This window comes from Ruditapes philippinarum, unplaced genomic scaffold (assembly GCF_026571515.1).
Source record: "Ruditapes philippinarum isolate M1 unplaced genomic scaffold, ASM2657151v2 ctg10481_1_1_1_1, whole genome shotgun sequence".
Classification (NCBI taxonomy): domain Eukaryota; kingdom Metazoa; phylum Mollusca; class Bivalvia; order Venerida; family Veneridae; genus Ruditapes; species Ruditapes philippinarum.
This window is the reverse complement of record NW_026857103.1, coordinates 45,661-58,324: the sequence shown is the minus strand read 5'-3', so window position 1 is coordinate 58,324 and position 12,664 is coordinate 45,661. Positions and strand designations below refer to the sequence as shown.

General features: G+C 30.1%; 1 protein-coding gene across 3 annotated transcripts; it reads left to right on the top strand.

Moving 5' to 3' along the window:
* Positions 1-196: 196 nt before the first annotated feature.
* LOC132748781 (probable phospholipid-transporting ATPase IA) lies at positions 197-12,408 on the top strand. 3 transcript variants are annotated; one of them, XM_060738417.1, is made up of 8 exons: positions 197-331; positions 1,119-1,226; positions 1,623-1,711; positions 2,451-2,552; positions 3,055-3,131; positions 5,572-5,598; positions 9,670-9,713; positions 10,250-12,408. In XM_060738417.1, the coding sequence occupies exons 2-8, from the start codon at positions 1,215-1,217 to the stop codon at positions 10,301-10,303; spliced, it is 405 nt and encodes a 134-aa protein (XP_060594400.1). In that variant the 5' UTR covers positions 197-331; positions 1,119-1,214; the 3' UTR covers positions 10,304-12,408. The 3 variants fall into 3 exon arrangements, with proteins under 3 accessions (XP_060594400.1, XP_060594401.1, XP_060594402.1); XM_060738418.1 differs by lacking the exon at positions 5,572-5,598 and adding an exon at positions 4,021-4,041; XM_060738419.1 differs by lacking the exon at positions 5,572-5,598 and having other exon boundaries at positions 10,250-12,406.
* Positions 12,409-12,664: the final 256 nt, after the last annotated feature.

Genomic DNA, 12,664 nt, shown 5'->3' with positions numbered 1-12,664 from the left:
TCTTGTTACTCTTTACTTTGTCTATCATTGCCCTCAAGATATCTCCAATTTCCAGAATTTTTTTTGATAAATAACGCTTAATTTTAACAGTAAGTAATGTTGTTTTTTCTCCATAATAATTACAAATTTTAGTAACTCGCATAAAATTTATTGAAAATGAAAGAACTGAATTAATTAAGTTATGGTTGATATAGCATAACAATAAATTGTTCCATTTTCATATTTAAGGCTTAAAGTTGGATGTAACACAAGGTTTATTTGTTGTATATTTCAGTATGTTGTAGTCACAGTATGCCTCAAAGCTGGGTTAGAAACAAGTGCTTGGACTTGGGTAATATATCTTTTGTCTACAAATAACTTTAATAACTTTTTTTATCACTGTGAACATTTACAGAATTAAAAACAGGTTACTGTCATTTGAATTTTAATGCCACCAGTATAAAGCCAGGGTAACTTGCCCAATTTGTTCTCTAACCTGACTCTTTACCATTGGTTATGCACCAGTTAATATTTACTCATAATTTATTTCCTATTTGTTTGTTTTTATTAGGACATTTAGTGTAACCAGAAATTGCAATAATATAAACATTGCTGATAAGATATATGGGGAAATATAACCTCCTGAGATCTACATACATGTATAACCTACAGCTATGGTTATATATTTGTTAAAAGATTGAACTTTATTACATGTATCACTATAACGTTTTCTGTATTAAAATGTCCATGGGATTCAGCTGTATGGCACCAGTATAGAGCCAAGCTTGCCAGTAAATGAGCCGCGTCAAGACAAAACCAACATAATGGGTTTTGCTACCAGCATGAATCCAGACAAGCCTGCGCATCCGCGCACTCTGATCAGGATCCATGCTGTTCGCTATCAGTTTCTCTACATGTTATAGGGTTTGCAAGCGAACAGCATGGATCCTGATCAGACTGCGCGGATGCGCAGGCTGGTCTGGACTTATGCTGGTCGCAAACCCATTATGTTGGTTTGTTGTGACGCAGCTCAAATTTGATCCACTCTGACCTGACTCTACTGTTGATTACCAGTGAACCACTTTGTCTGTGTGTAAAAAAAGTTTTTGTAATATGATATTTTAATTTTCGTGTTTCAGTTAACACATTTAGCCATTTGGGGCAGTATTGGAAGCTGGTTCCTGTTTTTGATAGTGTATAGCCATGTGTACCCAACCATAAACCTGGCACCAGAAATGGTTGGCATGGTAAGTAGTTGGTTCCCATTTTTGATTGTTTATAGAGTCATGCATTTCCTACCATAAACTTGGTACCAGAAATGGTTGTGCGAGTGTCTGGTTCCTGTTTTTGAAAGTGTATAGTCATGAGTTCCCAACTGAAATTTGGCACCAGAAATAGTTGGCAGGGTATCTGACTGGTTCCTAATTTCAAAAGTATAAGGTTATGTAAAGGTAGTATTAGAAATGGTATGCATTGGTTATCTGGGTCCAGCCCTAAAATCTTTTAATCATATTTTCTTACTTACTTATTAATAAACAAAACCCCCAACAAATATGCTCTCAAATAAGTTTAGTGCTGAAATATGTAATTTAAGTAACCAATCAGATGGTGTCTATTTATAGCTCATGTTTGATCTATTTCAGGATCGTTATGTTCTTGGTTGTTCTGTATTTTGGATGGGTTTACTTCTTATACCATTTACCTGCCTCATCAGGGACTTAGCATGGAAAGTGTAAGTGCTATTACATATTACTTAACAGTTATTTATTTTTGGGTTAAACAGAAAGCTGTAAGTTGCTATATTCATTATCAAGTTAACAATACAGACTACAGTGTTTATCATTTTAGACTGGGCTGTACAGTGTTTATCATTATAGACTAAACTGTACAGTGTTATCCTTATAAAGTTAACATTACAGTGTTTATCATTATCAAGTTAACATTACAGTGTTTATCATTATCAAGTTAACAATACAGTGTTTATCATTATCAAGTTAACAATACAGTGTTTATCATTATCAAGTTAACATTACAGTGTTTATCATTATCAAGTTAACAATACAGTGTTTATCATTATCAAGTTAACATTACAGTGTTTATCATTATCAAGTTAACAATACAGTGTTTATCATTATCAAGTTAACAATACAGTGTTTATCATTATCAAGTTAACAATACAGTGTTTATCATTATCAAGTTAACAATACAGTGTTTATCATTATCAAGTTAACAATACAGTGTTTATCATTATCAAGTTAACAATACAGTGTTTATCATTATCAAGTTAACAATACAGTGTTCATTATTATACACTGGGCTTTACAGTGTTCATCATTATAAAGTTAACTTTACAGTGTTTATCTTTATAGAATGAACTGTACAGTGAACTAGTACATGTATACGGTAAATAATTTATCTGCATAATGTTAATCATTTTAAATTAAAATTACAACTATCTCATATGATAACAGATTGAGACGTACCATGTTTAAGACATTGAGAGAGAAGGTACAAGAAGCAGAGATCGCTCATGTTGACCCTACCACCATAGTGCTTAGATCTACTAAAAAAAAGTAAGTTCTCTATGTCAGTTATCATATATTCAGTATTTGAAGACGGTGATTATGTTTGGCATCAGGTAATTATGTTTTTGGAGGTGAAATTTGCATCGAAATAAATATGAAAAGTAAAGTAAACAAATGCAATTATAATAATTAGCTTGACTTCACATATAAAAAAAATGAAGCACATCAAAATTTTGATTTCTAGGTATCAAGTGCTACAGAAATTACTGAAATTTTTGTTTTCAATTATTATTTCATATGAAGGGAATAGGGCCATATTTCAGTCCCAAACAAAGGCCCTATAGAAATTGGAATGTTACTTGTATTTGTGTCATTAAGAAACTAGTTTTTGTGTTTTAAAAAGGTTGAGGTTCTATTAGGGAAGCTTTTCTTTTTATTATCAAAATAATAGTAGTATGCTCTCTTTGTTTGTACCAACTGGTGTGGTAGTGAGGTTGCGAGTGTATCATAACAAACTTTAGGCTTAACATATTTGCGTTCATGATTTCAGATTAACGGAAACAGCACGGTTGTTACGCAATGTGTTCTCCCGTTCAATGAACAGGGTACCAGCCGGAGACCAACCGCGTAAGTTGTTTGATTTATATCGTCCAATGTTGTTCTGCCTGAATTGACTAGATTATATGTCTCACTGTATTAATATACCTTACTTTTTCTTGATTTTAATTTCAATAAAATCTGGTACTTGTTTTTTGAATTGTATTGTACAATAGTGTCTTACTGTTTCTTTCACATACACTGCTGTTTGTTATAGATCTATATTTTATTTTATGATTTACAAGATAATGTAATAGATCAGTTTAAGTATTTATTTTTTGGTTATGATTTTTTAGAAGTAATAGGATTCAGTAAGTAAATAGATAGGTGTCTGTTACCTTATGTTGTTTAAACATTTCGTAAAATGATAATAATTCTATACTGTTATCTGGAAAATAAAAACATGTGTGAAATTTATATCATTGTTTAATCAAGATCCGCAACTCTTTCTTTTCTTTTTCATCATGTATCTGTGTATTTATCAGAGAAATTCAGAGATATCATCACATTTAATGTTACATTTTTGTTTTTGTTCCTTTTACATTTTACTAAATTAGCCCTTAGCCTGCTTGCGAAAACTGAATTAACCGATGTGAGTAGTTCAGACCAAATCCCTGCCATCTGATCATGGTCTGCTCTGGTGCTATTCAGTCAGTACAGTATAATTATTGAAATTTTCAATATAAATGATAATGGTATTAATCCAGATTTAATGATGGACAGTCACAAGTCCAATTAAGATATTATTATAATGATTACAAATGTCGTCACTTTAGTGCTGTAATGAGTTAACTTCATATATAAGTTAATAGAAGTTAACCCGTTACTGCACTAAGGTGACAAATTGTGTTTGTTCTTTATGTCATTTTGTTATTAACATAATCATGTTAAACTCATCAATCATGTTTCATTACGACAGCTCCATCACCAACATTATCATGTTAGTATACCATATTTCCCTCTCCGTGTAGCTATAACTTAGATAATGCATTAACAAGGATGTTCATTCAAGTTTCATATAGTGTCCTGAAGGTTAACCTTTAACCTGCTTGAAACAAGAATAAATAACAGTTGCCATTCTTTATAGAGCCAGGCTAGTCTCCACTTTTGTTTCAGTCTGACCAGTAAGGCCCCCACGTTTACACGTTTAAACGGATTCGTTTCAATTTTCATTCGTAAACGTTTACGATACTTTTTACCGTTTAAACAAAATAACCCTATTGTCTTACTAGATATCTTAATCATTGCCTGTTATCATGGATTTTATCAATTCTAAATAGGTTTATTCCAAAGTTAAAAACGGAAAATGGGTGTTTACAACCATCCACACATCATATCTGTGCAATAATCGCTCGTTACATAATAGATTTTTGGTAAAATTGATTTTCCTTAGAGCAAAATGGGGATAGAGTGCCGATACAAACATGATGAGCCCTGAACATTATTTGAACATGTATTAAAATAGAAAGTAAGTCATCATTTGGCGATTTGAATAGTTCATAGATTAGTACCACCGTTTAAACGGTATCGTTTTGGTTCTTAGCAATCGTGTAAACGTTTACAAAATATTGTAAACGTGGGAGCCTTACTGACCAGACTCTATACTGTTGGTAGCTCAATTTTTGGTTCTATGATGTTGAAATCTCTTTAAACTTTGAAATCCCTTGAACTGTGAATAAACTATTCCAGTTGTAAATTCATTACACAACTTCAGCAGGTTATAGGTTGGTCTTACATGATTTAGATAATGTTTTGATAATGTCTAGGAGATGAAACAAACAAATAATTTCTGAAAACACAGGTAGTGCTCATTATATGACTATCCTTCAGTAATAGTTCAAATTGATAAAACACTAAAATTGTAAACCAGTCTAGGAATACAGTCATACTATTGGTTGAATTTTGAATTGTGTCCTGTGCCAGATTTCCTTGACTGGTGTACAAATTAAGTAATGAGTGCCTTGGAAACTTGGAATTCTTTCATTTGTCTGCATGATTTATATATATTATTATATATTTATTCTTCTAAATATAGAATAACAATCATGAATCATTCTCAATGTGTTGTTAAAGGATTGGTTCATTTCAGGTCTCGAATTTAGTTTCATTTGGTACTCACAAAATTTTGTTATTGTAAGCATTACACCATTCAGCTAGTTTATGCTGAACCTAGCCATCAGAATTTTTGTAAATACTTTATACGCACAATTGTTTAGAAACCTTTGATTATGTATAGTTCTAAATACATTTGTTTTATAAATTTTTCATTGAAAAATGCAACATTTAATGACATCTTACCTGAAATGTAGACTGTCCCGATAGTGACTAAATGTCAATAGTTTTCTATTAAACAAACATTGCCAAAAGTTTTTGAGTATACAAATAAAAACTACTTCTATACTCGTCTTCCATACAAATTAGTTTTGAAGCCTCACATGTAAATGATATAACTATATAATTGGATGCACAGGTGGTTATATTGAGGAAATTCCTTGTGGTAAGTTACCTGGTAAAACAGCATACCATATAGAAGTATTATTATACACTTTGTGCTGGGTGCCAAGCATTGTCACACTTTGTGCCTGGAACCAAGCATACAATGTATTTGTGCTGGGAACCAAGCCAACACAATTTGTTTGTGCTGGGAACCAAGCACTCCTAATTTCTTACTACTACTGAATGAACATCATACTGCAAAGTACTAACTGCATCATTTAGAACTATAGCTAAATAATATTAACCTGAAATAGCTTAATGCTTACAGATTAGCTTTGCATAACTGCCTGACAATTTTGCTCGCAAAAATTTTGTAAAATCACAGTGTAGGCATATTTGATAAACCGATTGACATTGAAATTTTCAGAGTGTAGATTTTTGTGAAGTGTGTAGTGAACAATTTGCATTTCACATAGTTCAGGTAGTTTGGAGAAATTTAAAGAAATAGAATAAGTTTGATATGCATAGTTGTAGATCTAACGTATTTTGTAATTATTTGTATTTTTAGAGGCAACATAATGTAGTTAAGTTTCTTTCATTTGTTAAACATGTATCAGTTTTTTTCTCTGGAATCATAAAGATCTATGATTTAGATCTAGATTTTATCTTATGTTTGCGTGTGAACTTAATAAGACAAGTATTTTCATGAAATAAAACTAGAAACCTAGTAAACAAGTTGGTTTAGTTTAAACTATTTTTAACCCTTAATTAATGTAATGGTATAGCCCTGCTTTGAATTTGGAACAGTCCATTCAAAGTAAAAAAGGATTTCAGCATCAAAATACAAACATTGAACAATCAACAACATAAAGCATGGTGATACTGCAAAGATATACACATTAGACTTGCTCTTATAATAATGGTGGCAAAGGCTAATGACACTCAGTCCCAGCAGGTTTAAGGTTAAGAACGAGTGTGAAACAAATTCTTACACCTTATATAAGTCTGCTTCCTGGAACTGACTATCATTGTTGGTCATATGATAATGAGGGAACATGGTCTTGATTCATGTAGGGCTCAAACCCATGATGCCCTGGTTCAGAAACATTCCAAAAGACACCTTAATCATTATTAAGCTAGTACCCCTAAAATAAGTAAGCAATGATTATTGTAAAATAAAAAATAAAGACTGTGCAATTTTTCTTCTTCATACAGAAAGCAGTGATGTGATTTAATTAATAAGCTTGCTTATCAATTTGTGTAAGTAAATGTTGGTAGAAAGGGAGATTACTTATACAGATCAAATATGAATTACTAAATGGTAATGGGACTTTAATAACAAAATGTTGTAATGGGAAATATAAACAGTTGCTACACTGAATGTTTATGGAATCTCTCTTAGGTTAGGGTTGTTTATGTTATTTGTTTGGTACAAAGTCAGAATTGGTTCATTTTCAGGGCATTTGAAAGAAACTTGGTCATTTCTTATAGTAACAGGGTAAAGTAATGACCAGCAGGAAAGACATGTGGGAAAATAACCAAAAGTAGCTAGTTCACAGTAGTTGCTGGTGAATTTACCCAGCTACGAGGTCATAATAAAACTCTAGCATAAGTTTTTGTGAAGATATAGTGTGCCATAGATTTAAAAAAGAAATCTGTCAATTTGGAAGTAGTCATGGTTAGATTGATATGCAGATACACTTTAATTATTGTATTATTTCTTTGTTTGGTTACAATGCTAGTAAGTCAAGAGAAGAAGTTACAGAAAGTTTTAGTAATTTAATAGATTTGCTAGAAACTGTAATATTTTTAGGTACGGGTATATGTTTGAATGCTAGGTGTAGCACAATAGTTAAATTTTTTTTACTCTAATTTGGTCTTACCAAAATGTATGATCTAAATACATATTATGTAACTTCCTGTACATGTATTTATCAATATCCACTAGACTTTCTATTGCCTGAAAATAGCAGATCTTGTAAGCTTTAGCTTCTCTTTTTCATGGCATGCCAATTAAAGAAATCCATTTAACATTTTTAATTGATGTTGGAAAATATTTTATTCAAGAGTTATGTACATATTTAATAAGTTGTCTATTATTAAAGTACACAGGGATAGGGTTTGTATTACAGTGCCATATAACTGGGATTGACCATTAAGAGTTACCTACCTGTATGCCATTAACACCATTTGCAATTTTAAGGGGAGGTTAATCTTGTCTGACTCAATTTGTTTTATCAGTTACTTCCCTTTTTCAATTGAAGCCATTTACAGTATTAAGGGGAGATTAATTTTGGTAAAAACAAATATCTATAATTATGGTAATCTGATTTTTCAATTTTGATAAAAAAAAAAATAGATATTTGAAGATAGTTTGTTAAGATTTTGTCAAAATGATCTTTTTTTGTATGATAGTTTTGAAAATACTAATGATTCATTGATCTGTTTACATTAGTGAGAGTATGAAAAAGGTGATGTATATATGCATGTAATGGTGATGGTATTGGTAAAAAACTGAGGGAATACTTCATCTGGGTTAACTTCTGTTTATGTTGTCAACAACAACAACTACAATTAAGATTTGTTTCTTAATGATTATTTGTGCTAAAAATTAATCATTTGCAATTTTTTTTCCTTCTTATATTTTTTTCATAATTACCGCAAAGTGAGTTATTTTTTAATTACATGAGTTTTGACAATTTTGTTATTATTGAGGGTAAAAAATAAAGGTGACATCATATGTTCATGTGTAATTTCATTTCATTTCATTTGGGTAAAAGCAAATTGTTTTGCCTACATAATTCCTATTTCCCAGAAATATTATTTTCATGATTCCGATTTCTCAGAAATATTATCCCATTCATTAAGTTATCTTCTTGATCTTGATTTCATGTTACTTTATGCTTTTTTACATATGATTTTTTTATTGTTCAAAAGGGGAAAATATTTTGGAATATAATTATTTAATTAATGTAAATATGAATCACAATAATTTTAAAGATTAATAAGAGGTATAAATAGTTTTACAATTAATTACAAAAGCATTTTAATAGTTTCGCTACAACAAGGTAAATGTTATGTTTAATAAAAAGAATTGCAATAATAAACATTGACATGTACTTGAATGCCATATTTCTTAGTGTAAAGTGCTATATTGCCCATTATAAATGCCATATTTAGTCAATGTTCTGCTTGTTCATCAAATTTATATGCCTTAATTGCCAAATAATTCCATATTTCATTCATATAAATCTTATAAGTCATTAAATTTAAATTATTGCTTAATAATAACATATTTCACTATCATCTAGTGTTTTTAATATCATTTTTTAAATGTCTTAATTGCATAGTAATGCCATATTTCACAATTATTTATTGTTTTAATTAACATAAATATGAACAAAATATGAAATTTGCTTAATATTCATATGCCATATTTCATTGATGTTTATAATGTACCTTTTCACCACTTTAAATGCCTAAATTGCTAAATGGGCCCATATTTCATTGATGTAAATGCATTTTAACCAATTTGAAAAGCCCTAATTGCTTTGTACATGTTGTAATACCATATTTCATCATTTTTCATTAAGTGTATTCCATATTTGCTTTTAATTACATCATATTATTCATTAATGTTATAATATTGTCATATTTCAGTAAAAGTTGTTGAAAGACTTCATTTTTCACAAGTTCCAAGTCTGTTTAACAAACTAACATCATATTGTGTTTCATATGCTGATCTCTTTCCCCCAAATGTTCTATTTTACAATTAAGTGGTGACAAATTTTCTTCCTAAATGATTGTTTCTAGGCAAAACACAAAGATTTTGATAAAGTCTGTTGTTGACATTTATTGTATTTACCAATTAAGTTTTACACCATATTAATCTTAGTAAACATATTCTGAAATTTCTGAAACTTTTTTGAAATTTTTTGTCCAAATGAAGTGTTATGCTTGCATAATTCAAAGATAAAGAAATATGTAGCCATCTTAATAACCTTAAAGGTAAAGATTTAATTAACTAGACATAAATTGAATGGGAAGAAAATTTGTAGCACACAATATTGTTGGTCCTTTGATGTAATTTAAACAGAATAAACAATAATTCTCATATTTTACATGATTTCAGATGGGTTTGCATTCTCACAAGAGGAGCATGGTTCTATTGCTCAGGTAGGGAAACTTTTTCTACTATCTTTATAATCTATTTCATTAGCTTTACAGCTTAAAAATGGGCTGTTAATCCTACGTCTGTTTAACATGTTTAATTTGATGTACAATGTAGCTATCCAGCTAGATTATGGAAAGGTAGTGGTTATACTCGGGGTCCCACTTGTGACTGAAAAATGCAGGGAGGGACAACTTGAGTCTCCCTCCACCAGTTAAGTTGGAAAGTTGCCATATGACCTTAAAAGTGTTGATATGACTTAAAAAAAAAACATGTTTAATTAACAATAAACTTAATCATAATTGGAGCTGCAATGCCATTAATTACATTTTAATTGTTGTTTGAGGGTCTCTTGAAATCTCAGACTATTCATATCAAAGTACAAAAATTAAGCTTACGACAGTATAGACCTGACCAGACAGCATGAATGTGCAGGCTGTCCTGGCTCTATACTGGTGGCAAAGGCTAAAGCCTTTTGGCTACAGAAGTTTTTTTACCATTAGAAATTCAACAAATAACTTTTTGTGTATTGTTTTTTCAGGCTGAATTAATCAGAGTGTATGACACAACAAAGGAGAAACCATCGGGACACTAAAATCAAGGGAGACAACTGTTTATGTAAAAGTGACAAGAGTTATGGCCATAGTGATGTGTGTCATTATGATATTACACTAGACTGAATACTTTACACTAAGAAGTTATAAGCAGGGCTAAGTGTTCTATCAAAGACAGACTCAGTATACAGTTTTGTTGTAAAGAATGGTAAAAAAATCAGATAGGGGAAACAATCAGAGAGCATGAATGAATGTTATAACATTTTAAGGTCAAAGATCATAGGAACAATTTTAAATTGAAGTTCATGGTGACATTTTTAAGGTGTTTATTTCCTATGTGTTCTTAATAACCGGAAAAAATTTATATAGCAGTCATAGTTTACCACACAGACAAAATGCAGAGTATCATCCCCTTTTAAGTTGAAAGCAGTTATACTAAGGTCAAGGTTTTTTAATGTCAAGATCAAAGTTAGAGTCATTTTTAAGAGACCTTTGAATATGGAGATATATGTTTTTTGGAGGATGAACTAAATTGTGTTTATTATTTCCAGTGAATATTTTATATATCAAGTATTGTAAAATATGAAAAGCAATGACATACCTGTTAATACAAATTCACCATTTAGAATTTTAAAGACCTTTAGAATACCATTAAGAATTTAAAAGAACATTGGAAATGGCGATAAGTTTTATAAAAAATAAATATGAAAGTTGTTAATAGGCAAATGGAAATAATTGTGGCCTTTGATTATTTTAGAAATCAGATTTTTGCAGTGATGTTGTTGTAAAGATAGTTATGTGTACAGGTTTTGCTAGCTAATTTTCATTCCTTTGCAGACAAAGTTGTAATTTTATTTATTGATATTGTAACAGAAAATGTCTGCATTATTAAAGTGAATTGGTCTATAACAGGAGGTCTGTTATACAATAGATAATTACGTTGATAATATGTAGTATCAAAACTAGCAACAAACCATGAAAAACTTACATATGGATGCTGTTGGCAGGAATGAGATACGTAATCTGATATACCATGCATTTATATAGCAGATAATAAAATATTCTAGAACAAAATTGTATTATTCACAATATAAATATTCATTGAAAATCACTTTGAGCTTTATCAATTTTTTTAAGCAATATTTTATAAGAAATTTAAAAAATGATACATTTCTATTGTTTTAATCAATATTTGAAATACTTAGGGAAATGTGCCCGTTGTAAACCAGTTCACTTTAATGTTATCTTTGAACAGATTTGAGCATAGATAGTTTCTTTAAGTAAGTCACTTGTGTAGTTCTTTTTACAATAAGTTGTATACTAACATAGAGTTACATAGGTAGTGTCTCCATTTTTAGAAAGTTTTTTTTTTATCCTGTTTTTGAAAATAAACTCTTTACTGGTTCCAAGTTAAAGAATTTAAGTTATGTTTTCTTGTTACATGTAGTTAAAAGTTTGAAAATTTAAAGGTTGAAAATATTTTAATGTTGAAATTATTTGAGACATGATTATTGAGTTGTATGAATATATGTTATAGTGTTTAGATGTGCAATACACAGTTATGTTGAACTGTGCAATATATTTTATGGGTTGTAATTTTCTGTCTCTTTGCTCTGATGTGGTTAGTACTATCAAATTTTAAATGTTTGACATAAACTCATTATAGAGCATGTTAGATGCTTATCACCTGAGGAAAGTAGTGCTGAAACTGGAATAATTTGCCATTAAAGTAGGAAAATGTAAACAAAATAGTAGTATTTTGACTTCCATACAAAATAGTCAAGCACTCAATCTGTACTACTTGCCAAACAGCAACAGAAGCAAATTGTTGTTCAGGTAATTGGCAAATAAGTGACCTTTTGGAAACTGTAACAAAACACCAACAATAAAAAAAGCTTTTAAGAATTAAGAATAAAAACTTTGCTGAGGGATAATGGACTTTTAAAGCATGGAATACATTTGTTGAGCTAGAAATATCTCTTTGTTAGAATTGAGATGATTTTTTTAAATTTTTTTAATCTCAGAGAAAAATCGACTATATCCATATGAAAATTATTTTAACTGAAGTGTTTTTATGCTTTGCATGAGATTATAATATTTTTGTTTCAGTCTGACTTAAACCTATGTGTTGTGATGGATTTTTAAAGGTGAAAGAAATTGAAAAATAAAGGAGGGTTGTTTTCTTATAATGCTAATCAATAGGTTGCTAATTAAAGAAATAAATGAAATAATTTAAAATATGTATGATATATTATGTATGACATTATGTCAGACTTTGTTGTGATGTCTGTTGTGAATCTACAATCATTTTCATTCAATAATAATGTTGAATGAGTCTGACATAAATCAATATTTATTTAGTCTGACATAAATCAATATTTATTTAGTCTGACATAAATCAA

Bases quoted from the DNA above. Each gene is read 5' to 3' on its own strand.
- LOC132748781 (XM_060738417.1), top strand. The intron at 3,132-5,571 runs GTAAGTTGTTTG...TTGGATGCACAG, and splicing joins ACCAGCCGGAGACCAACCGC to GTGGTTATATTGAGGAAATT. The intron at 5,599-9,669 runs GTAAGTTACCTG...ACATGATTTCAG, and splicing joins TATTGAGGAAATTCCTTGTG to ATGGGTTTGCATTCTCACAA.